The sequence below is a fragment of the Athene noctua genome, chromosome 7 (genome assembly GCF_965140245.1).
Source record: "Athene noctua chromosome 7, bAthNoc1.hap1.1, whole genome shotgun sequence".
In the NCBI taxonomy this organism is placed as follows: Eukaryota; Metazoa; Chordata; class Aves; order Strigiformes; family Strigidae; genus Athene; species Athene noctua.
The window spans coordinates 15,517,297-15,543,683 of record NC_134043.1 but is presented as its reverse complement, the minus strand read 5'-3'; the positions used below and the strand labels follow the sequence as shown (position 1 = coordinate 15,543,683).

The window sequence follows — 26,387 nt, the reverse complement described above, 5'->3', positions numbered from 1 at the left end:
TGAAAACCTCAATGAACTTTGAGTAAAAGCATTTAGTGCTGAGGAAGTCTGGCAGGCAAAAGACTACATTTAGTAAGAACAAGTTATTTTAATTTGAGTAAGTAAACTGCTAAGAAGTGAGGAAGAGCAGGAAGATGGGAGAGAGACATCAGTCTGTGAAAGCTGGAAGTACCTGAAAGTTGCTAGAGGAGATAAATAGCTGTGATGGAATGGATGCTGGAAAACAAGAGGTTTACAGGGGCTGTTTCCTATAGAAGGATGTTCATCTAAGATTATGAGGTGCTGTGCATGTGGCAACCTTTCCATGCACTTTGCATACTTAAGCGTCACAGACAGCACGTATCAGCTCATAAATCTTGCAAAATGCAGTACAGCAACCAGCCTTTGAAAACTATCATGTTAAAACCATGACTTCTGTGAGGGAGATTGGAAGATGGGGCCAAATCCCTGCTACCTTAAATTGACAAAAGGAGCAGGATTCCTGACCTTTGATCTAGCATTGACTGAACCAAGTATTGTGATAACAGAGTTTCATTGCTTGGGGCCATGTTATACCCAGACAACACCCTTCAGAGAAAAAAAACACATTACAAAGTTTTTCTTTTCCCCTTTAGGAAGGCCTTCCCATTACCCAGCTGTCAAAACAGCCAGCTGTTTAATGACCTAAGGAGCAGACTAGGGCTCTTTGCTCCCCTTAGAAAGTAAGCTGAGGGGAAGAGCAATTTAACACAGTTCATAAGATTTGTGCCTTAGCAACCTGAGTCAGAGCAATCAAACTTCAGATTATTAAAGCAAAGTCTCTCAGTCCCAGGCTAGGGGAACATCCTTGAGGAAATCTTGACTGCCAGCAAAAGAATGCAGCACTTCTCACCCATCACCTTTCCACTTCCCATTTCCCTGTGTATTCAGCCTCACTCTAGGCAGGGAAAATAAGGAAAGGGAAGACTTCTTGTGGTCTTCTGGCTTGCTTTGTTGTAGCTTCAGTCTGTTTATACACATTACTACAAACTAGAAGATGCCATGAGAGCCAGAAGCAGTTTCACTTCCATGTTCTCCAAAGATACATTATTAGCCAAAAGGCATATATCAAAGCATGGTACAGGAGTGAGGTATGAGCTAAACAAAGAGCTGAATTATTTACAGTTCGTCAAGGCTGCATGGGAATGCACTGTTCTTTCTACTTATGAAAGAAAATGTTCTTTATTTTGCTCATGATATATTTAAATATATCTGTAATTTTGGACATTATTATGAGTGAAGTTATGTTTATGTTTTATGTTAGCAGGCTGGATGAGAACATGGTTCCTTTTGCTTTACCTCTACCATCCCACATTTAGAGACACTAATATCAGGTCAATGGTTCTCAGAACTGCCAATCACTGAATATAAGGGGTGGCACAAACTAAAATATTTCCAATAGTAAAAGAAACATTTATTCTTCTCTATAATACCAACTCAAATAGCAGAATAGAATTTTGCTACTACTGTACTCCACAAAAGTGATGGAGAGTGGTTCAGAAAATAAGATTTCAACTGAGCTAACCAGAAAAAAAGCCTTTATGACTTCTATCACCCTATCAAAAAGACACATTTTAATCTTGGAAAAGGAATTAAAAAGTTTCTCCAAACAAATTGTAATACTCTTGGAAAGTCAGAGAAATGTATTAATTTCCACACATGTCTTTCACTAATTCTCACCACAGCAGTCAGCGCTGGCTGGTGTTAGCCTCAGCAGTATCATTTTAACAAGCTAATTATGCCCATAGTTATCTAAATCTGAACTCCACTCATTCAGTGAAGACAGCAGCACCAACAGCATGGAAGTAAAGAAGGAAAGCATACATTATTGTCTCTTACCACAGTATAGATCTGAGGTTTGCGTCTTTTTGCCAGGTCAATTATATTGACTCCATTGTAATAAAGGTTCTCGATGCACCCATGGAAATTTTTCCTCTGAAAGGTTCCTGGTTTCCCTGGGACGGGAATACCTCCGAAACTGAGCTTTTGGAAAGAATAAGAAAAGTATTTAGTTATCACCCCAAGAGCAAGAGGGCAGAGCCTCACTCCATGCAGCCAAGGCAGGACGTGATCTCAGAACAAGCCACATTAATAGCATCCTGTCGGAGCACAGCACAGGGCCTGGCTGCCCAACAGGGGAATTACAGGCTGCACAGCATTACAGCTGTTGGAGAAATGCTGCTGCCACAGACAGCTCACTAGCTTCGAAACAGCTTTTAAGTGCCTTTGCACACCACTTCACCAACCCAATACCACCAGCCCCCTACCCAGGAACATCCAATGCACAAGATAATGTTCAAAACGTCTCCAGCTCACAGCCCCCCAAGCAGACCACAGTGGCCAGGAACCTCTGGGCAATGGGGGAATAAACTCTTCATACGCACAGAGCCCTGGGTTTGGCTGAGAGCTGGAGTTAACCCTTTCCACCAAGCATGTATCTGAACAGTTCTGATTTCAGCCAGTGGAGGGTAGTATCACACACACAAACTACCCCATTTGCACCTTGCAATCGTTTTTCCCTAATTTTCACTGTGGTTCGGTCTTTAAAATACTCTCACGTGGTATTTGAGACAGATCAGTGTAATGAAGAAGTTCCGCAAGTTACGCATTTAAAATTTCTGATGGGCTGTTGTCTAAGTAGTGGAATATGTTAGTATTGTGCAGATTACAACTCATCACTCAATTGGAGGGCTGAAAGCCCTGGGAGGATAAAGAACCTAAGAAAACAAAGCTTCCAAAATCCTTGGAGCATAATTACTTTAGATTCTTTAGAAAAGACAGACAGAGAGAAAGACAGACAGACAGAGAGAAAGACAGACAGACAGAGAGAAAGACAGACAGAGAGACCCCGCACCCCAAACCTCACAACCCCCAAAATTCTGATAATCCTTTTTTCTTTTGCCAGATGACACAGCTCATTTCTAATTAGCTCTACTGGTCTTTTTGGCAAAGTCTTCCTACTGGTGGTACCACTGGCTTTTTACTCATTTTTCCCATCACAACCAGCAGCATCGTGAGTGATGTAATGCCAGTGGGGATCCTGCAGTCATCACAGTTCACAGTGGTTCCAGCGCATCAGGAGCTGTGCTGCAATCCCGCTGCACCTGCTGCAGCAAGGGCACACACTGCTGCGTGGTGCTGCCGACACTGACGGCTGCTGAAGCCTGGTGAGCCTTAAGCCTCTGTCACGATTCTTAATGTCTTGCCTCAGCTCATTATTATAAAAATAAAGGGAAATTTGGGGGTTATTTTTCCTCCCACTCCACCTAACAAGCTGGGATACCTAAGCAAATGAAACCTCCCTGGATAACCTTGAAAGCACTTCTTTGAAAACAAGTCCTTAATGAACTTACACCTCAGCTGTATTCATCGATCAATTCAGAGAAATAAAGAGGGAATAGACTGCTATTTTACATCACTTCCAGGTTTGTTATTGGCACAAGGGCTTATGTGGTAGCAATGTTTTTTTCCAAGCAAGAATCATTAGTTCTTCCCTTAAAACACTAGGCTTTCCTTCTTTCATGTTCTTTTTTTTTAAGTCTCCTGTTTAGGGACGTTGTACTGGGTTTCAAAACGAGAAGAAAAATCAATATCAATTATACCACTGCATTATTAAAAAAAGTTTCCTTTGTGATCGGCAATAATTTTAATTACCAAACTAATGGTTTTATTACCCTCAGTAAAGCCTTCAATCCCTAAAGTGTGCTGAGATAAACTTTCAGTAGAGTGTATTATTGTAACGTTCAACTGAAAGATTGTCTCAGTGCAAATGGAAAGAAAACACATCACGTGAAAATCTACGCAGCAGGGGCCAGGACAGAGAGCCACAGAGGTCAGTAGTGACTGATTTACATCAGCCAAAGATCTTCTCTACCATGCTCCCTGTTTTGGAACATCTGGAAAAATGTTCTGCAAATACACTGAAGCCTGAGTTTTCCCTAACTGGCATCAACCTTGTAGCAGGAAGCAAGGAATTTTATTACTCGATCATTTGGCTTTTCTCAACTCCATCTTGAAAGTAGTTACAGCTTTGGCCCTTGCTAGTTCAGTCTGAAGCTGTTACAGAATCTCACTGCTCAAATGTGCTGTCCCTACTACATGTGCTCATGATTTGGTACAGCAGTGTCAGGGGACAGGTACCACTCTCTCCACCCTGGTTTGTGAAATGCAAAGAAGGGAATTTCAGCTGAAACATGAGAGGAACAGAGAGCAGGCACCTGCCACTGCCGAGCTGTCTGCTTTTCTCCCTTGGGCATGCTGGGAATTGATCCTTTCCAGAGAAATGAATTCGAAGTGCAGAGGGGAAACTTGTGGTCTCTTAAGCAAGGCCAGCTCAACGCATCCAGACAGGGTGATGGCTCTGACTGTGCAAGCATGACCCTGTGCCTTGTGGGCTAGCAAGACTTGGTAGACAAGCATATGGGGATAAAAATGGACATGGGTAATTTGTACTCAGGTGTGCAGTGATGGGGGGAACAGATGAGGAACTGCCTTGCATATAGATACAATGATATAAAAAGTTTCAAAGGTATTTTTTTACTATCAGTCACAAGCACTGAACTGCTGGAGTGACATAAACTGCATTCTGTCACACCTTGGGCTCTTCACAGGGGAGCACACCAGCCTCAGATTTTATGGGCAGTCAGGATGTTTCCTCTGCTCAGTCCTCCTTTAGCTGAGCTGCTCCGGCTCCCTAGACCAGGATGCTCTGCATGACAAGCCCAGATATGAAGGGATCTGGGTCAGAGCTAGTTGTCTTAACAGTTGTGCTCAGGGTCTTCCATTCCAACTGGGAAGACAATGGTCTTTACCTGCTCTTCTCTATGTGGAGAGCTGCAATGTGAGCAACTGGAGGCACAGCTCAAGCTGGTATACCCATGGTCGTGTCAATCAAATGCAGGGATGGCGTGCAAAAATCCCATTAAAATCATTGAACATGATGACACAGCACCTCTCCATATAGATAAGTGCAGTTGCCCCCTGAATATTTGACTAGAACCCAGACTATATCTTTTAGTTTAGCTCAAAGTCCACCATACTGTGAAGTATAAGCATAATCCATTGCATATTTGTCCAGAGACTGGTCATTTTCTCAGACCGTTCGTTGTACATAGAGTTGTACTGACATAGCCTGTGTTTGTTAACTATGAAAGAAGCTCTCCGGAAAGGAAATATTAAATAAAGAAAAGATCTTTGCTGGAAAGAAACAGCTCATAGGGTGGTTGTTTTTCATCACATTCATTTTACACCAATTCAGCCTGATCTCCCAAATTATAACCTAAAGGGCTTCACACACCTCATAATCAATATCCAGGTGATCTGAATCCCCCTTCGTTCGGAAATGCTGGGTGTGCTTGTCCACTGTGAAGTTCACTTGCTTGTTGAAGCGCTCTATGAGAACTGAGTGCCAGTGCTGGTCATCCAGGAGGCTGCCCAGGGTGACAGATGTGTGGCTGTTACTGAAGTGCAGGTTGGAGTCCCCTGGAGAAGCAGAGACAGGCAGAAGACACCAGAGTTACCTCCAGGCCCTTAAGTGAAGCATGGGGATTTAAGGGGAGCACAGACCAGTGCTCCTAGATGCAAACTGGAGCTCTGCTCATCAGAAACACACCCTTGTCAAAGCTTGCCCTGGATATTTTGGGCCTCTTATTCATATATGTGTGTATACGCACATGCACACATACACATAAACCAGGAGGTTTTCCTGATGCTGCACCCACACAACACTGCAGCATGCACAGGATCGCTGCTCTGCCTGGCCCTTGGTTCTACTACGTATTTGAGGCCTGGTGCTTTAAGAGCTCCCTTCACGTTCCACCAAAAGTCTCCTGCCTATTCACATTAACAGACCACTACTGACACTTCAGCTATGTGGTTTTTGTTTTTTAACAAGAAAATTGTGCCTGTTCATTTTCAGAGAAAACAAAAAAAAAAAGCCACAAGTCAGTGAAGCAACATGAATGTGAGTGTTTTGTTCAGCTCAAAAAGATTCTTAAACTTGGCCTGGACCTCCAAAAGTTGAGATCGAGTCATAAAAATATTTAGGCCCTAACCCTGGTGATTTCAAGCACTCTTGTTTTCCATCTGGTTACATGTCTGAACACTTCAGAGTCTCACCGAAAGGAGTATGCGTCCCTTTTTGTATTCCAGTAGAATGGAGAGAACACATGCTCTAAAACTGCCAGGCAAGATGCAAGCAGATTCAAGAGCAGACATCAGAAGCCCTGCCCATGATGTATGAATGCACACAGAGGACTTGAAATGGCTAAAATCTGTACATTTGGGGGTACTGCTGAAAGACAAAAACCTCTTATCTCAGACTATGTATTCACAACAGCATCTCCTCTGAAAGAAGTGACGTAATACATTTAACGGTACTGTATCTTATCCTAGTATGAAACATCTGTAAGAGGAGGACAAATGAATGGAGCTAAAAAATCCCACATTCAGAGACTTGGAATGTAGGCACTTGGTCCAAATACCAAATAAAAAAAATGCTGCATTATCATTTCTACTCTTTGATAAAGTAAATAAATAAAAACAAAGAAAGGAAGGAAGAAAGAAAGAAAATACTAGTTGGAGACTAAGCAATTAATGAGCTTATGAAAAAATGAAATTCAAGAGCTGTGGAAAATTGTTACATTTAAAACAAACATAATTAAGCATGAGGGGAAAAATTAAGAAAAAAATATCTATGAATTCTGTTTTAGTACCTCTAATTTGCTCCCACTAGTTTATGATTTCTCTTAATTCCCATGTCATAAACAGGGGACTAAGATACTGCACCATTGCCTGCTTTATCTGCTCTAGACAGACTTCTTAAAGTGTCCTGGAACTGCTAATCTGAGATCTGCCCCTGTTAATACTATACATTACTGGATACTACATCTCTCACTTTTTCAAAACCGGCCTTGGCAGCCTAAGCACCATGAACGTGAACTGCAAAAGGCTCAGATTGCTTTAGTTAACAAAGTTACTAAGATTGAGAATGGCAGTGAAAAACTTAGACCTTAATTCCCTCCTCTCCTTGCTCACTGCCTCATGGTTAAAGGGTTCAGTTTTCCATCTCGTTGGGCCACTGAGGTTTTCAGGCCAAATTCAATATCCAAACAGGGTAAGTGCGGCTCCTGTGCTGACCAAAGTACAGCAACACAGGCATGGAAACTTCTGATGAACTCAAACCCCTCAATATGAGAAATGTGACTCAGCAGGGTCTGCTGAGGCCAGTACCATGGGTCATCCACAGATTAAGCTAATGAAGATTTTGCCACAAGGTGGGAGAGAGCTCCTACTACAGCAGCTCCTGCTATTATCAAAGTGCTTTAGTGTATTCACCAGGAAAAAGCAAGCATCCTTCCACAGCAAGAAATTAAGCCAACATTTCATCTGTCCCAGCATGACCACAGAGTGATGGTCTTCTGGATGTTTACAGTTTTCTACTGAAACCATCTCCAGAAGCAAATACCAGTGTGTACAATGTTTTCACCAGAATGTTTTCATTTAAATTCTGTGTTCTCAGCTCAGTTCTGACCACAGAAGGGAAAAAATAAGACACAAACCAAAAATAGAGCTTGGCACCCCAAACCAAACTTTCAGAGAATGCTATTCTTAAAAATTAATAACAATAAAAATAAAAAAGGTGGAAGGGAAAAAACAGAACTTTTTTTTAAATCACTGCTTGAAAGCATCATCAGGCAAAGGTCAAAACTTCAAAAGTAATCATTGAGCAGCTTAGCCTTGGTTGGCACTAGTTAGAAGAACCAGAGTCTCTTCTTGGTTCAGCTATCATGTCCTGCATGACATCAGTCAAGTCCATCCTCTTCTGCTTCCCTTCCCACCTTCTCTGACCAACATATAAGCTGTGAGCTGTCTGAAACACACAGCATGTTTTGCTGATCTCAGCTGGAGTTTCTAGACACTGCCTAATATAAACAGTTGATTTATAAAAGCAAAACAAGACAATCCTTATAACAGTAATATGTGAACTAATAAACCTAATTACCCTTACCCAAGTTGATGTGTAAGGAAAGCTTCCCTTTTTGCAGTTCCAAGGTAATGTAGTCTCCACGCTGTCCTTCTCCATGGAATAAGACTCCATCACCCTGCATGCTTTTGAACTTCAAGGAAACCACATCTTTGAATGTGCTCATCAGCTTCTGATTGAACCTGTAGAGGAGTGAACTTCTGCCATCGAAGTCTGCAATATCTGACTCTGGGAGAAAGAAGATGACAAAATGAAGAGGAGGGGTATCATCAGGAGAGGACAATATTTTTTCAGTATCTTTCCAAAAATCACTTGAAGCCAGGCATTCTCAAAGCATACATCCACAGGACATACATGGCATCTGGGCAACCACATTTCACCCATTTCCAATCCTCTCCCTCTGTCTGGGGAAAGGGAAGACTAGCATGAAACCAGAAGTCCTCTGCACTTCTCCTCCTTCATGCAAGACTGCTTTCTCACTTAACTTTTCAAAACAGAACAGTTGCCTTCCATCATATTCAGATCTCCAGAGCATCCCTCACCATGTTTGCTGTATGTCTCAAACACACCCAGGATGTCATTCATCACTTTGAACACTTCAGTTCTCCTTCCACATTTTGTATCTTCACAAGCATCTGTTGAGCAGCTTCTGCATGTCAGCTATGCCTGCATCCACCTTTGTATGCAAATAAGCATCATCTTAGTTTCTGAGGGTTGGCTGCTTGTTTGTGATGGGCATTTATCAACCCTGTTTCTGCATGCAAATTGACTAGGCTGGCAGGAATACTCAAATATCAATTCAAAAAGCTTTTGAAGGGATTTCATGGGAATTGGGCATCTAAACTGATTACACACCTTTGAAAATCCTATTAAAAAACACATTTTCCTCTTCAGTCAGCCTCTAAAACCCTATCACTGTGATGGGAAACAAGCTTCAATTCTTCAATTGCAATTAATATTTCCTTTGGCACCAGCAGCCTGCAGTACTCTTTTTTTTTTTAATAAAGTGGTATTGTAAGCAAAATTTATTTTTAATATACTTATTTTTTTTTAAAAAATATATATATTTATAACCAGAATGTTTCAGGTACCTTTAAATACTTTTAACTAATAGATTGTTTTCAAACATGTGACTAACGTATGTAAATTCAAGTCCATTTTTTATCCTGTTTGCTATGCTGTTTCACATCTTTGTTGGGATTGAGGGCACCCTTAGCAAGTTTGCTGATGACACCAATCTGAGTGGTGCAGTCAACATGCTGGAGGGAAGGGATGCCAGCCAGAGGGACCTCAACAGGATGAGAGGTGAGCCCATGCAAACCTCATGAAGTTCAATAAGGCCATGTGCAAGGTCCTGCACATGGGTGGAGGCAATCCCACACACAGGTAGAGGCCGGGTGATGAGGAGTGGATTGAGTGCAGCCCTGTGGAGAAGGACTTGAGGGTATTAGGGGATGGAAAACTGACTATGAGCCTCCAATGTATGTTCACAGACCAGAAGGACAACCATGTGCTGGGCTGCATCAAGAGAACTGTGGCCAGCACGTTGAGGGAGGGGATACTCCCCCTCTGCTCTCGTTAGACCCCACCTGGAGTACTGTGTCCAGCTCTGGGGCCCCCAGCAGACGGAGGACATGGACCTGCTGAAGCGAGGCCAGAGGAAGCCACAAAGATGATCAGGGGGTTGGAGCCACTCCCTTATGAGGACAGGCTGAGAGAGTTGGGGGTGTTCAGCTGGAGGAGAGAAGGCTCCAGGGAGGCCTTATAGTGGCCTTCCAGTACTTAAAGGGGCTACAGGAAAGATGGGGACTCTTTATCAGGGAGTGTAGTTGTGAAAGACAACTTGTAACTCCTTGAAACAGGGCCAGAGAGAAACAGGCCTGTGAGAAACAAGGACTGAGAAAAACAGCCTGAGAAAGAGATAAGGCATGGGGTGGAGAGAAGGCCCAACGAGCTGTGGAATGTCTCAAACATGCACAAGTAACAAAACTATAGTCATGGGGTGGATAGTGTGCATTTTGGAGCTGATAAGCCTGCCTGGATAGCACAGGATGCAGCTGGAGGAGGGAGTCATGTGAAGACAGGATGGTTCTGCTCTGGTGCATCTTGTAAAGTTTCAAGAGCCATCTGTCCGGTGAATGACCTTTGCTTCATTACCCCCGAAATGCATATTAAAGTTGTCACTCCTGCATATGCTAATGAAGATTAACAAAATCATGCATGTTACATCATCCCATGAAGCACCTTATCCCTCCTATCACATACATATGATACATAGCTAGCTAGGTTGACCTAGGGGAGGGACCCAAGGAAAGTGTGTATAAATTGAGGGGGGGGGGCAAGGAGTGAAAGAAAAGGAGCCAAGTGAAGCAAAGTAAAGCAAAGTGAAGCAAAGATGGATGCACCCTGAACTCTTGTTGGCAGGACCAGCACAGGAATCCAGACCAGTGATCTCTATTTCTACATCTCTCTTTATCTGTCTTCTATTTTTCCCCCTTTTTCCTTATCATTAGGTAATGCAAGGCATATTATATTGTTTGCCATAACTCATTATATACTTAGTCAATTATCATTTACCCAATTAGTACTTTGTGGGAAATTAATAAATGTCTAGACTTTTATTAATTTCCCACAATGTAATGTCTGAACTTTGAGACTAGTCTCACTGTTGCCCACTCCATTGGGGACTTACAAATCTAAGCCACTTGTCTCCTTTGATTGAGCAGGATGTGACAGCAGTGATAGGACAAGGGATAACAGTTGTCAACTGAGAGTAGAGTTAGATTAGATATAAGGAAGAATACTTTACTGTGCAGGTGGTGAGACACTGGAACAGGTTGCCCTGAGAAGCTGTGGATGCCCTCTCCCTGGAAGTCAATGGGGCTTTGAGCAACCTGGTCTAGTGGAAGGTGTCCCTGCCCATGGCAGGGGGGTTGGAACGAGATGATCTTTAAGGTCCCTTTCAACCCAAGCCATGCTATGATACTATGATCCAAATGCAATTTGGCACAAATTACGGATAAAATATCCACTTGTAAATAAATCTGTCAATTGCTATTTTGTGTTTTGAAGAAAAATATTAACAATTAAGAATACCAGATGATGAAGAATCTGAACAAGGGTTTACTAAACTACATAACTACTGGAATACATGAATAAAGACAAAGAATACCTTCAGAGTAACCAAGAAGAAAGAGCATAGACCACCTTTGTTTGCAAACCACATGTTTTAATTATAATCCAAGGCTATCAGCTTTCCATTTTCTTTTGACAAATAACTGAAAGGTCCATAAGAAAAAAAACAATCAAGTCTTCCACGTCAACATCTGCAATGTTATTAAAGTTCCTGATTTAAGTCACCTAAACTCCCTTTAGAGTTCTTCTATCCTTTTGAGTATTAATAGTAGATTCATTTGCTCCGTTAATGATTTGTTACCATGGAAACTATAATCGATAATTTCTGCATGTTTGTATAAAAGTTTGATGGCATATTTACAAACTTGCAGAGAGCACAAAATTTAAATTTGATGTGAAATTATGTCACACAAAAAAAGATTCCATTCAAAATCTGAAGGCAACTAATTATTTCTTATGAGAATAACACTACAAAGAAATTCAACACTCAGAAAAATTCACTCCAGAATAAGCTAAGATCAACTTTTTATCTGTGATGTCAGAATTATAACATGCTGTTTACTATCATACATGGAAGAGTTGCTAGTATAGGAAGCATTATGACTACAAAAGTATTCACTCCACCTGCTTTTACTGGTTTTTATTTCTTAATTAGTTGTTCAGAAACAGCTCCTTCAGAATTGCTGATTTCTCTCTATTGACACCTTGACTGCCAGTTTCTGTAAAGGGTATTAAATTCATACTTTAGTTCTTATGAATTTCCCCTAGCTAAATTAAATACTTCAATTTGTTTAAAGTAAATTGCAAATGTATCATAAAAATGGTTTCATTTTAACACGGGCAGGAATTAGGAAATAGCTTATAAAGAACTTACTGTCTTTGATTTCCAGTGCATTTTGCAGTTAAAGTTGATTTTCTGCCTAGCTCTCAAAAACAAAGATACTGTAAGAGAGCACTGATTCAGTGTTGCTGTAATAGCAGCCTGTTTTTTCTTCTTCTTCCTAGGATCTAAACTGAAGTTCACACTTCAGTCCTTGTTTTAACTCCACTAAGCTACAGCATGACACACAATTTCTTGAGCTCTACCACTGACATTTACAGAGTATAACACAAAGGAAAACTTATTTCTGAGAGGTTCTTCGCTAATTATCAGTTGTGAGTACACTGGCCAATGAATAGCCCTGAACGAAATGGGAATATGTCAAATAAATGCTAAGACTGGCAGCCAAAAGTCATTAGTGGCAGTTTGCATGACAACAAATCATTGGCTTCCTGTTAAAAATTGAAAGATACAGCACAATTTAATACAGTTGCTACAGATAACCTGCTTGTTTGCTTAGTGTTTATTTAGTCTATGTATGTCCATAATCTACTTGCAGCAAGAGAACAAGGATCAGAAACGTTATAAGTCTCAGAAAACCTGTAGGAATAACAAACTAAAACACAACATGTGGTTTGATTCTGCACTTCCTGCTGGTTTACTTATCCTCCCTGAAGACAGACTTAACTCAGCCTGGGTACTTTTCTATACTGTCCTCATCAACAAGGCTACAAAACTCAAAAGTTGAGATCAGGCAAAATATGCTTCCCTTCATGTTATTCACCACTGACCAACAATTCGAACAGATGCATCTTCTGTAAATACATACAAAATCCTTTAATATCATCAAGTCCAACCATAAACCTAACACTGCCAAGTCACCACTAAGCCATGTTCCTAAGTGCCACATCTACAGGCCTTAAAAATACTTCCACGAATGGCGACTCAACCACTTCCCTGGGCAGTCTGTTCCAATACTCGATAAACCTTTTTTCCTATTTTTTCCTAACGTCCAAGCTAAATCTCTCCTGGCACAACTTGAGGCCATTTCCTCTTGTCCTATCCCTTGTTACTTGGGAGAAGAGACTGACACCCACCTCGCTAGAACCTACTTTTAGGTAGTTGTAGAGCGTGATAAGCCTCCTTTTCTCCAGGCTAAACAACCCCAGTTCCCTCAGCCACTTCTCAAGACTTGTGCTCTAGACCCTTCACCAGCTTCCTTGCACTTTCCTGGACACGCTTCAGCACCTCAATGTCTTTTGTGTAGTGAGGGGCCCAAAACTGAACACAGTATTCAAAGTGTGGCCTCACCAGTGGTACAGGGGGCAGGAGTACCTAGGTACTCCTGCTCACTGGTGAAGTTCCCTTAAAATAGGAATAATTCATCAAGCTTTCATGAAATTCAGTAGAGGTTCTGGCTGCAGGGGTGCCAGTTACGTCATTGCATTTGAATTTCCTTTCCCAACACAGATCCAAACATTAAAGTCACTCGGGGGTGGGTGTAAACACAGAAGTTAGTTGAAGGTGGATTACCAGGTTAATTCAGCTTTTTTTAAAATTTTATTTGAAAGGGAACATATGACCACAGAGCTCAACCTCTGGGACCAGCTATTCTGAAAGGAGCCAGGCTAGGAGCGATGTGAAAGCATGAAGTTTACTTGTGCAGCAATCTTCTCCTGACAGCAGAGAAGATATGCATTCATACTTACAAAGACGGTCTTCCTAGCAATGTTGGAAAAAGTAAACACTTGTTTGGCAAAGTTATTCCAAAATACAAAATATTCTCTAGGAACAGTTGAAATTTGAGAGAGAAACTTTTGGTCTTGCACTTGCATCAATGAACAGAAGCTTTAACTCCCTGCAGAAAGGAGGAGGACTGATCCTGGTCTGAACAGATATGTCTCCTGGCCAGTCATGTCTTTCTGGTTTGAGTTAGACTAAAACAGTCTGACTTTGCTCTTCATACCCCTCTCAGACATGCAATCCAAGGGATGAATGTGGATGAGCACGTCAGAGGTGACTGTTCTGCTATGCAGCTCTATTCCTATCACAAATCTATGTCTGCAGCTTGGTAAGCAATCATTTCAGTGTTTATCTTATGCAGTTGATTACAAACTACTGGTCAATGACCATCAGACTTTAAAGTGGTGCTCTACAATGCATTCTTTTCTGTCTCATATGAAGACAAAGGAGAGGATGAAAGAAGGTGAGGAAAAGAGAAAAAAAAAAAAAAGGTAAAAAGATCCAGTAAAAATATCATTTAATCAAAAAAGCACAATATCAGATGATACTCCCTGAAGCAATGACAGCAAAGGATGAGAAATCAAGAGTCCTGAACTGTGTATGAAGGACTCTGGTCTCAAAAGCAGAAGATAACCTGTCTCACACCTTATCATTGTTTCTACTGTGGTTTCCTAGCCTGTTAACTGCACCTGATTCTGCTGATGCATTTTGGGCTGTTAACCAGTTATAGAATATGATCAGCATCTTCAATGCAGCTATAAATCTTATCCTATAAAAGCAATTGTGTCAGCAGGTTTTTTTCCTGCGCTAAGCTAACAAGACTTTTCCCAACTATAAAGATATACCCGTTCCCCCCTTACTGCCCCCAGCATCAAAAGCAATTGGTTTGCCATTTGTCTGAACACCTCCTCTGCTGCAGCTCTGGTTATCTGTTACAATCCCACTGCTTCTGGAGCCACTGCTGCAAAGGGACATTAAGAGCTTACACATACCTCTGCATGGAAATTTCCATTTAACTCATCATAAGATCTCTTCCAAACAGGAAACAACAACATATGTTTTCAGATCAAGATAATCTCCCCCTTATTTCTGTACCTATTTTGAACATGTAAAACGGAATCTTTCCAGGAATTTCAATTAATTAATTTTCATTTATATTTACACTTTCTGTGTAAGAAAGTAAACAATTACATGTGTGATATGTGAATTCCAGCTGATCTGATGCCCTTGGGAGTGCTTTGTTGCTTAGGAACTTCGATCTGTATGGGATAGGGTCAAGCAAACTCATGTGTCTGAAAGAGCTTTACTATTAAATACATGTTTTTATGTTCCACATAAACAATGTCAGCTGGTAACCAATTAGAGGTTGAAAAGAAAAAGGAGAAGGGAGGAAGAAAAAAAGAAGAGAAAGCTCTCATTTGACAGAGAAGTTTTAGGGATAAATTCATAGTGGTAAATTACTTCTAGGAGGATCAGTAAAAACCAGTGAGCGCCATTTAGCAGCACAGTGAAATCACACGGTAAGTTAGTCACTGGCATCCACTGCACGTAGCAGTTAATCTCTAATATTGTGTTAGTGTGCCCTGGAAGAGTGTTTGGTGACCTACAAGACCTGATGCCTTCCATATGCCACCTACTAAACTCTCAGCACTGAAAGCTGCATTTGCCAAAAGGTAGTACAAGGTTGTGTTTCTGGGACCTCTTCAGCAGAGTATGCTGCACAGGACAGTCATACCCCAAAAATGAGAAATCAGAGCCTTGCGCTGACACAAGGGTGTAACATTCACCTAACTTTGCCATCAAAAAAAATGCTTAAGCAGCAGCAAAACCACAAACCTCTCCTGCAGCTGTTATCTTCTGCTCGAATATGCAAGGTTATAAAGGTGCTGATGTGAGCAGAGACCATTCAAGGAACCACCGGCTATTTTGCATGCCCTGGTGTACCACAGCGAGGTGCTCAGCTGCATGTTTGGCACTAGTCCCAGGGTTTTAACAGATGTGCAGCAGCACATGAAATTCAGATGGCCTAAGCTGCCAGTGTCCCCAGCCTTTTGTTTCAGACAACCAGTGAATGCTGCCACTCACACAAAAAGGATCTCCAGCTTGTCTGTAAGTGAAAACTTTACTTCTGCAGCTTTCTGCCCCAGATATCAATATAAAGTAACTGTTTTCAGATCAGGCGCTGCCCTTTCGGAGGCAACATCTGCCTGAAAGGTGGAATGGACAGTCAGCGGTCCAGCATCATCTGAATTTCAGTCTGCTTCTACAAGTAGGCTGAAAGGTAAAAATGACCCCACAGTCACACATGTGCATTTGGGCAAGCTTTGGTTCATATGAGTTTCCCATCCACATGTTCTGTTTTTATCTTACACTTCAGGACTGGATCCAAAGCTAGAATACCAGTGGAAATCCTTTCTTCAACTTCAGTGGACTTAAGATCAAATACTGCAGGTTTGCTTATCTGTAAAAGCCTTTAAGCCATTCCAATGGCTTAAAGATGATGGGGCATAACTGGGAATTAGGATCTTACAGATTAGTTTATATCAGTTGAAACTTTTGGTACAGGTAGGTGTCTATAACACTGTTCCTACTCCCAGGCTCAAATCCCTTCTTTCATATACAGAGAAACACTTGCATAAAGGGCCATCTCTCAGAGATGGTGCACACTTGGGACATTTGCTCTTCCAGTTCCATTTCCTTCCTGGCTTGTCCAATAGGTTGTTTCTAGTGATTTTTTTTTTTTTTTGTCATTTTTTAAAACTCTTTTCAAATTATTAATATATTACTTCTGCCAGAATTGAACATGGTGGATGATTCTATATGCTGTCAAATGTTACAAAATGCAGTGATGTAGGTGTGTACCAGCTCAGGATCTGATGCAGATATTCTGTCAGTATAACAGTAAAGATGACATTTTATAAATGATCAAATGTATTTTGTACAGTGCTGGAGTGCCTGGGTTAGGAGTAGCCAAGACAGTGAAACTATATAAGCAAAACTTGTAGACAGGTATTGCTTGGCATATGCAATTTGCCAGAGAGAAATTTGAATGGCACATTTATATAAACGGAATGAATATTTCAACACTCTGCAAAACTTTTATGAACCCCGTTATTTCTTTTCTGGCTTGCTTCAATCTCATACCTTAGTTCTGCACAAGCATTTTTATTTCCTGTATCCGCAGGGTACAGGACAAAGATGAAGAGTTAGATGATATCAGTGTAACTAAATAGCCTGCAAATGACTTTGAAGTCTTCTTCATATCATAGAAGATACAACCACAATATGACAAGAAAATAGTTCCCATGTAGTACTGTACATGGAGTAGCGCCCAAACACACTCAGCTACAGAAGTTTCAGCCTTCAGTTCAAGTTCTATTTGTTGCACGTCTGTTTGAGCTACACTCTTTACTGCACAGGTTTGGTCATTGTTAACAGAATAAAGCTCTGTGAAAGCAGATGAGATAAGTGCTTTGGAATTATGTCAAGGGCCATTGGTTTTGATTTATAGGTTTCAGTTTCCATGTTCACTGGTATGGCTAGAAATGGTCTCTTATCCTAGTGACTACCCACCCAGACCAGGCTCTTGCAGATCTGTACTTAAAAACTTGCAGTGCCTGAACATCAAAGTAGGTGGAAAAGCAACATTTAAAAAAATCTGACTGGATCTTTTAGATCTACACATAGATCTACACATAGATCATAACAAGGATCTCTGTGTGAAACTGTGTGAATCCGTCCTAAGACCCGAGTGTAGTGATGAGTCCTGGAGCTGTGTCTCTGTTCAGTGGGATCACGTGAATCAAAAGGCTTAAGACACCTTGCTCTTTGATTCTGCTCAAATGAATTTAAGAAGTCTCCCAAATAGAAGGGTTTCTACTTTTTTAACATACAACCCCTTTTTTGCACCCAGCAAAAGCAGATTAAGATGGAAACTAAATGGGGAGATGTACAAATACAGTAGTGTCACATGATGGTGACTTGTGCCACACTACATTGAATTTACTGATAAAATGCTCTTAATCCCTTGAAATCTCCCCAGCAAAATCTCACCTGTCTCCAGTAGCATCTTAAGTCACACTTGACCATTTGATAAACAAACAGCCACATAAGAAACAAATACTGAACTTGTGTTTCCTCATTTGTGGACTTGTTGTTGTTTTGTGTATGGGAGCAATACTTGTCTGTTTTCTTTACATTTGCACTCTTCTGGGCTGATAGGTCATATACCTGCAGTAGTACACCAAGGTAACTATGGGGCTGAAATGTCTCAAGTAACAAATGTTTATAAGCTTCTCCAAAGCCCATGTTACAAACCATTGCAGACCATGTCTTAGAGGCTCATCACCACATGTTATAGAGTGCTGACGTAAACACCCATGCAAAAACATTTAAAGCAGCAGATGAGTTCTCTGTTCTCTGGAACTATAAAGTCATCACCCTCAAATAGAAATACTAGCTGAACAATCCGCAGCACTTTCCTCAGCAACTAGTTAAGTTGTCTTAAAACCAAAAAGGAACTATTTAAGAAAAAAGTGGTACCTTTCCTAAATAAAGCCCTACAAAAGATCCCAAGTAGCTCTATGCCCTCCAGCAGGGCAGGAGGTTTTGCAGCATCTGCCAGCCTTGCACTCACAAGAACCAGCAAATTGCTCTGTGGTGAGCTCAGCTCTGAGAAAGCTTCATCAGCTGAGCTAGATGGGCCAGCACATCCCCGAGCAGAGACAACTGCTGAAAAAACAATGATGGCTATGAATTTCACATTACATTTTAACTCATAAAGGTCATGCTGGACCCATCCCACAGCACTGACGGCATCAACCAAAAGGTCTTTGAAAAAATGTGCGTTAAGATGTAACGACTTACTATAGGAGCAGCCGAAGACCTCAACTCTCAGCCCTATCCGTCCACCGACATTCCACTTCAGAGGGATGAAGCGCAAGAAGCGGGCTTTCATGGAGTGCAGAAATTTGTGGTGAACCACGCTGTCAGCGTTGCTGTTCCCTGTGAAAACCTGGAAGGACAGAGAGCCTTGGTGAGACATTTAGCACCAAGAGGTGAATGAAGCACTTTGAATTAAGGGTGGGAACTGCCTCCCCTTTTCCTGATTCTCAGTCTCATAAATTACTCAGTATTATTTAGAAGAAAACTTGAGAATCAGTTTAAGTGCTGTATCTCTTATAGAGGGAAAGGAGGGAGACAGCAGCACACAGAGCTCCTCAGAGGAGTCAGTGGACACATAAAAGGAGTCACAAAAGCGGGTTGTAGATGGGGATGTTACAGAAGACGCTGCATAATTTCTCCAAACCCAGGATATTCCTGTGCACCACAATACTCCACCAACCTCTATCATAACCAGTCCCTTCAGTACATTGAAGGATGGGGCCCAGTTTAGCCTTTGGTGCATTCAGACTAGCAGAAAAAGATGGTCAACTGAGGTTGGCCAGGCCTAGGAAGATGAATGGGAAAGTGTATATCTAGATATGCCACAGAAAACCCAAGCAAGACACAGGAAGAGATGAAGGCTTGAGTCAGTATACAGGAGAGTCAACAGTTCAACTGTGTTTGAACCCAACAGAGTTAAATTATTATTGCTTGCAAGCTTTAATTTTTTTCTCACCTATTTGATTAACTGCTTGCAACTGCAAGCCAAATTAATAGCCCTAATCAGAATTATCACTCAACAAGAAGAAATTCGCTCACGGATGAAGAATGACTTCAGGTTTTTAAAGTTGAACCTTAAGACAAGCATACAAGCTCTGATCCCACCTGAAACTTTTTTAATTCATCTTTACACCCTTACTCTGTAATACTGGGCTAGGAATATCACAGACTTCCTGCTATCTTCAGAACATTTGAACAACTCAGCTAGGATTTAAATTTGAAGCTAACAGTTCTAAAATGTGAAAACCAAAGATAGAACTCACAAAAAAATAATCTCACAGGAAGCCTGTGTTTCTAAGAGGTCTTTCGCTTTCTCAGTATAAAATTTAATCACAAAAAGTTGTACCACTTTTAAACGCTTCTGCCGTACAAAAGCTAGTACCATGCAACTATGCAATACAAATGCAAGCACAATTCAGAATAACCCCAGTAAAGTAGACCTACAATTCATTCTCGATGGCTGAAGGATGAGTTAAAGAGATTGTGGGTTTCATCTCCACTTTGAAAAAAAGGACTAATTAACAGCTGTTTAAATTTTTACTCAAAGGCAAACATTCCAATTTTTTCCCCAAGTGTTGTTAAAATGATGCAAAACTTCAAATTCAGTGCGTTCTTGTTTCACTAAAAGCAGTGTGCTATCATATTATTAGAACTATATTCAATAAAAAAAATCCTTTAACATATCTAAGGAACAATACTTTTAAACCATTCTATGCTTTTTTTCATTTCAACCTAAAAACTCTAACCTGAGAAAATACTCTTATATGTAATAAGCCCTAGTTTCCATCTAGTCATGAATGAAAAAGAAAACATATTTTCAATTCCTAAAACATGCTCTGCAATTGCATTCCGCTGCTGGTATTGCTTGCCTCTGAAGATGAACAATTTTACCGAAACAATTTCTCACAACCCCAGTTACTTCAGTGAAATGAAGAACCACCCTTCAAAACATGCGATCAGTAGAAATATTTTTATTAGAAGCTTATGAGGCTGAAAAGGGTATATAATTTGGCTATCCCAATTGTCCAACTGTTCCACAAATTTTGCTTATCCTGCATCTCTTATTCTGAACTTTTTATGCACAAGTTCTTGTTTTCTACAAGCATTATGTGATGGTTAACCAACCTGTCACAAATTCAGCTACATTATGTTTTTTTTTTTTTTTTAATTTTTTTGGGATGGAGATTCTTGTTGATCTTAATTCAAAGTTAACTGCATACAGCAGCTCAGGAGCCTTGCCCATCAGATATGTTTTGAGAAGTGCCACAAGTAACACTTCAAGATGTCCTGGGCTTACTCATACTGCTTTCCAGATAGGAGCCAAATTCAAACTCCAGCAGTATTTCAGAGATTTTTTACCTTGTACTTCAAGTGAAAAAACCTTGTTCTTCTCAGTAATGAAACCGTCAGCAGAGAGTAAGTCTCACAGTCAGAGCTGTGGCAGCACTCACATTTTTATTAAGACACCCATGGATATACGAGATGGACAAAGGGGAGCATCGGTTTCTACTTGTTTGCTTAGAAAGCTTGGAATCATGCCATTAGGTAAAAATCTCATATTTGAAAAGATAAAAAAGGAAAGAAGGAAGAAAGAAGAAAAAGAACAGAGGGGCAGCAAAGAGTTTCCAGTCTTCCCAATTGTGAAGAAAACCTTAAAACGCAGTGAGACTAGAAAGCAAGTGAAAGGTGAAAATTAAGAGACAAAAGAAAAATTACACCTTAATATAGCAACACTGTGAAACAAGGGAAGGGTCTGTATTGTTTTTCTTCTCATAATCCTCTCATACACAAGGCTGTCAATACTGCACATTGCATCACAGGCCCTGACAAGGTAATAATTTTTTGGTTTATATGAAAAAGAAAATATTCTGGGAGAAAGACCAAGTTGAAAAGCACAGCACCTCTAGAAATATCTCCTTGCAATTACAAAGTAATGGGAATTAGGCGATTTGTGAATATGACTGTGTGCTAAACAGCCCACATATTCCTGCTTGGGAAGGAGGTAGGAACACCGCCCGCACTGGCACTCGGCAGCATGCTGTGATCAGTGGGCCCTCGCGGCCGCTGGAAAACCATAGAGGCAGTTCTCAACTAATGATGCTAAGGGCAGTCTTGACACCTCTCTTGCAGGGCAAACCTGTAAAGACATTTTTTGCAAAGCTTGTGCAAACCACACAGTCAGGTACAATGCACACAAGCATCACCAGTGCTCTCAAACACTGAGGCACCCCCCTGCCTCCAGGCACTGCTGCGTACAGCACCTTTCAGGAACTGCCTCTGCAGTCAAAGGATATTTGTGGCTTTGCCAGGTGAAACTGACAGCTGTACCTCATTGTCATAGTCATCTGTGCAAGACAGTTTCCTCCACAACGCTTCAAGGAACAGCCAGAATTATCCACATCCAGCCTCCAAATCAATTGACTCCAAATCTGATGTGCAACTATGTAAAAACATCCTTCCCATGTTGAAACAGTCATGTCAGTAAAAATAAATCCTTTAAAAGTCCAATACATCCCTTACAGCAGTGTTTCTCAAGCTTCTCTAATAACCAAAGAGCCAATGAAACTTTGGGGGAAAACAATCCACAGGAAATGCTGTAGCTATCGATCTGCGCCTGCGAGATGGTTTTGCATGCAGCTGGCACATCACAGCTTGCTGCTAACTGCGGGGTGTCACTGTGTATGCCTTTAGGATTGCTTTGATTTTCGCTTCCAAATCCCACTGCTATACAGATCAACTTCCAATGTTTTATGGACCACCTGTGGGCTGTAGACCATTGATTGAATAACACCAATTGCCGTGGTTGGTCACTTGAAAACTGAGACCCACAGCTGACACAAATAATCCATCTGTTAAAGAAGATGAAACAAGGATGCAATACCAGATTTCGTAGCCCTGGACATTCAAATATTGATTAACAGTGAACATTGGTAAGAATGGCAGAAATATTTCCTCCTGAGAAACAGCCTCTATTACAACCTGTTGTTGATATGGATTAATTCACAGGAACAAAACGACAAACTAGCGAAGAAAACAAAGCACCTGCATGCCATTTCCCATGCAACACAGTTGCTCTGGGAGGGAATATAGCACTGAAATCTGTGGTTTCTTACAAGCCCTATAAACACAACAAACTGATGATTTACCTGGGAAATTCTGCTTCTGGCATTCTATGGGGCTTATAAATCAAAAAGCTCCATTAGCACCAAATACTGTCACCTTCTCGAAGGCAAAAACTTTTCCCTAGTGCTAGCGGGTGTAAGGTTAACAGCTTGCCACAGGCAGGGCTGCCTCTTGGACCCAGCTTGTTTCACGATGCCTGGCTGCGTGGTGCCCTGCTGTGACACAGACCATGGCACCACAGTAATATTTTATGAGGCTTTTTTTATGAGCCAGCAAAGGCAGGTCCCACTGGCATGAAGAGGTGAGGTAAGAACAGCTGCAGTGGTTCGGAGCAGGGTCCAACCAGCCCAGTACTGCCTCTTTGGCAGCGGCTGTCGACACGGAGGAAGGAGTAAGGATGAGACAAGCATATACAATGCTCTTCCCAATGCTCAGCCCACCTGGTTCATGGGTTATACTGAAGTGGAACAAAATAGAACTCCAGTTTAGATGAAAAAGAAAACTTTCAAAAGAAGTTTAAATCAGAAACCCACCACTGTTACCTGGAATTTGGATGTATGAGTCCCTCAGGAAAAACAACAGTTCAAATGAATGGGCTGTTTATACAGTTCTCTCATTCAGAGGGATCCCAAAAGCCATTCAAGGGCAGATCAGGAAAATGTCACGCAACCACGGTGAAATTTGACAGTTGTTTAATAACTCTGCAGACACACATTTGTTTCGCTACCTCATATATTAATTCAGATCTATGCCAGATCATACCAGTGAGATCTGATGTGCTAAACTTTCTCTAGCACTTTGGCCAAACTCTTAGATGGGTCTCCACCTTTAGACTCACAACTGGAAATAGGATGCAAGAAAAGTGTCTGCTCATGAAAACCTAATCAATTCAAAAGATAGCATCAGATGCAGGCCTTTATCTAAGTCTTCCCTGCACGCACACTCTGCACAGGAAATGGCAATTTATTTACAGAGCTGCAGAAGGTGGTTCCCATAATGACTCTACTGAATATATTTTGCTCTCCCACTTTGTTAGGCAGGTAATGGGATGCGTTCAAAATGAGTATGCAAGCAGCAACACAGGCACAATCAGCCCTGAACAGTGAGCTGGCAGACCTGAGGTTAACTACCTTCTAGGGAAGATATTTGAAGTAGTATTGAATACCCTCATTTCTGCCAAAGTCACTCTGATGAACTGAGCTGAGGGGGGGGAAAAAAAAAAAAATCAGATTATGAATGGGCAGAGGGCACATAACACAGATGTTAGCAATTTACAACATTTCAACATTCACTGAAAGAACTACAAGCACAGAAAAGAGCACTCCACCTTCAAATCTCACCCATAATATCGCAGTATGCTGCCTCCAGTGCCTAAAGAAATAAGGATGGAAGGACATTGAATTCAAGCTATCCAGCAGTTTAGTGAAGGAAACAAAGTGAGATAAAAGCAGCTAAGCCTGTCATAAATCCCAAAACCGCAATACTTAAGAGTAAAACAATGTCATTCACCCTTTTAAACTTTCTTACTAGGATGAGAAAGATCATGAACTAGGAGTTAGCACTGTGATACAGAACATGCTTCCTTGTGGATGCCTCCCAGGACCTCCTGAAACATTTGAATGTACGTTCACTTTAAAGAAAACATTAATTTTCAACTAAGAAACAACATGAAAATCTGAGACATGAAGGAGGAAGCATTGTCTAGCTTCTCACATGTTCTAGGTTAAAATAAACTTTTACTCAAGGATAGCTTTTACCTTCATCCAGAGGCAACAGCATTTCAGTTCTGCTCGTTTGTATTTTGTGGGACACAACTCAGTTGGGCTATTGAGCGTGGATATTAAATCCAGGTTTTGTGGAGGCCAGCGAATGAAATCATGTTATGGTGGGGGTCCTGTGCCTCTGCTTGTATATGTGGAAAGAGACTGAATGCTACCATGACAAGGACACAACACAGCCACAAATGCACCATATGGAAACTCGGCAGCCTCTGATTTTAATGGGAAGCTACAGGGTTTTTTTCACAGAACAATTATACTGCATCGGTGCCTCCTAGCAACACCTTGGGCTTGGTTGGACAGGTTTGTGGTGACTTTTTGTAACAACGAAAATTAAAAAATCCATTCAATTTCTGCTGTGAAATGAAAGCAAATGTCAGTTCAGGCAATTCTAGAAACTCCTCCCCTCACCTCAGCCTGGCCCTAAAACACAAAGACATGTAAAAAAAAAAAAAAAGGAGAGATTACACCAAGATGAAAAAAAGGGAAAAAAATGTGGAAGAACAAAAATACAACTTCAAACTCTAAATGTTCTTTTTACATTTTACCTTTCCTACATACTGTGCATGTCAACAATAAAAAATGTTCCTTTGCCTATCGAATGGAGAAAGTCCTGCCCAACACATCAAGCCAGAACTGTTAATAACTTGTCATAAAGAAACACAGTGAAATGGCTCTTCTGTCATCTCAATCACCCTGTGTCCAGACTGGGAGCTGCTAAAAGCTCCACCTCATTTGGGGGTGTGTTAAGAGCAGCTCTTCAGCACAGAGGTTCATGGCAGGACCTGGCCCCTGGGAGTTGTCCTCTTTCAGCATGTGGCCTTAAAAATCCTCTTGCTACTAGAGCGGGTCAGACAATGGGGAGAAGGAAAGGATGACAAGGAGGACTGCTCGGCTCCTTAAAGTGATGTAATTTAGATGTTTGTTTTCACCTACTGCGCAGCTTCCTTTGGTACACAGACAGCAAACCTCCGCATCACGTTTTCTCACTTCTCTTTCTCAACAAGCAGGTTACATTTTCTTTACATTTTCTTTCAACCAATCTCTAAAAATGAAGGACAGATTTTACTTCAAGTACAACAAAGTTGCCTGCTTTGGAGAGTCAATGGGAGCCTTTCCCACCAATTTAAGCAGGTTTTATTTAGTCTGAGCCCAAGAGGAAATGGCTGCCAGTCTGGTCGAGGCACGGGAAGCTGGAAGGCAGGATATGTCCTCTTAGCACATCACTCACCTCTGAGCACCTCTTAGTACTTCATGTCTGTCTTTCCTGTTAACTCATCCTGGTCTTCATGACAAAAGGTAATTGGTCATTTCTGGTTAACAACCTGAGTTGAGTTGCCTCTTTCCAGGCTCATGTTTTCCCTTCCAGGTTGAACACTATGACACTACCTAGTCTAAAGCCTATCTTACCTTCAGAAACAGAAGCCTGCATTCTACTTATGTTTCTTTTCTTCTTTCCTAACAGCAGCTACATTCTTTTTTTTGAAACACCCATCCTTGACAAGAACCTCAAAAGCAATGTCCCCTGGCACAGTGTCAGAGCTGCTATTAGAGAGGAGCACAGGAAAAGAGAATACAAGAGGCACCTGTCAAAATTATCCTCCCATAACAAATTATCTGAGGAAGTGACAGCTTCCCTTACCATTCCTCCACCCCCAATTGGGAAAAAAACAAAAACAAAAACAAAAAAACCTGGTCTATACAAAGAGGTAGTTTAACTTCCCTATACAGCAAGAATTAAAATTAATGTACAGGTTATCAAGCAGGGGTCCTACTGGCAAATATGTATTACATTTGTTATGTATTGACGGGCTGACTGCTGTGTTTCAGCAATGCAATGTCCACCTGGTTTCCTATGCATTAGTTGGTCACTTCTGAGCTACTGTCAGGTTAGTAGTCCTGGGGAAAGAAGATACAATAATGTGGCAGGGTCCATCTACTTAATCATTTCCTTGAATAATCTGCTTAAATGGGAAGGTTATTTGCCTCTGATCTACTCCATTACACTGATTGTATACCCTTCTCTCTGGTTAGTTACATTCCAAATACAGGAACAAATACTGTTAATAACAGTATTAGCCTCAGATAGATGACTGTCCAGCATAAACCACATCTATATAAA

The 26,387-nt window shown here is 41.2% G+C and overlaps 1 protein-coding gene across 6 annotated transcripts in view; it reads right to left on the bottom strand.

Moving 5' to 3' along the window:
* Nucleotides 1-26,387, bottom strand: part of CNTNAP5 (contactin associated protein family member 5) — a 299,895-nt gene that overhangs the window by 153,892 nt on the left and 119,616 nt on the right. For all 6 annotated transcript variants that reach the window (XR_012633925.1, XR_012633926.1, XR_012633927.1 and 3 more), the window contains 4 exons: nt 18,567-18,714; nt 8,027-8,230; nt 5,315-5,499; nt 1,858-2,001 (listed from right to left, as the gene is read on the bottom strand). Coding sequence is in view for 2 of the 6 variants with exons in the window: in XM_074910307.1 (XP_074766408.1) it covers nt 1,858-2,001; nt 5,315-5,499; nt 8,027-8,230; nt 18,567-18,714 (681 nt within the window). In the remaining 4 variants the exon portion in view is untranslated. The remainder of the gene's footprint in view (nt 1-1,857; nt 2,002-5,314; nt 5,500-8,026; nt 8,231-18,566; nt 18,715-26,387) is intronic.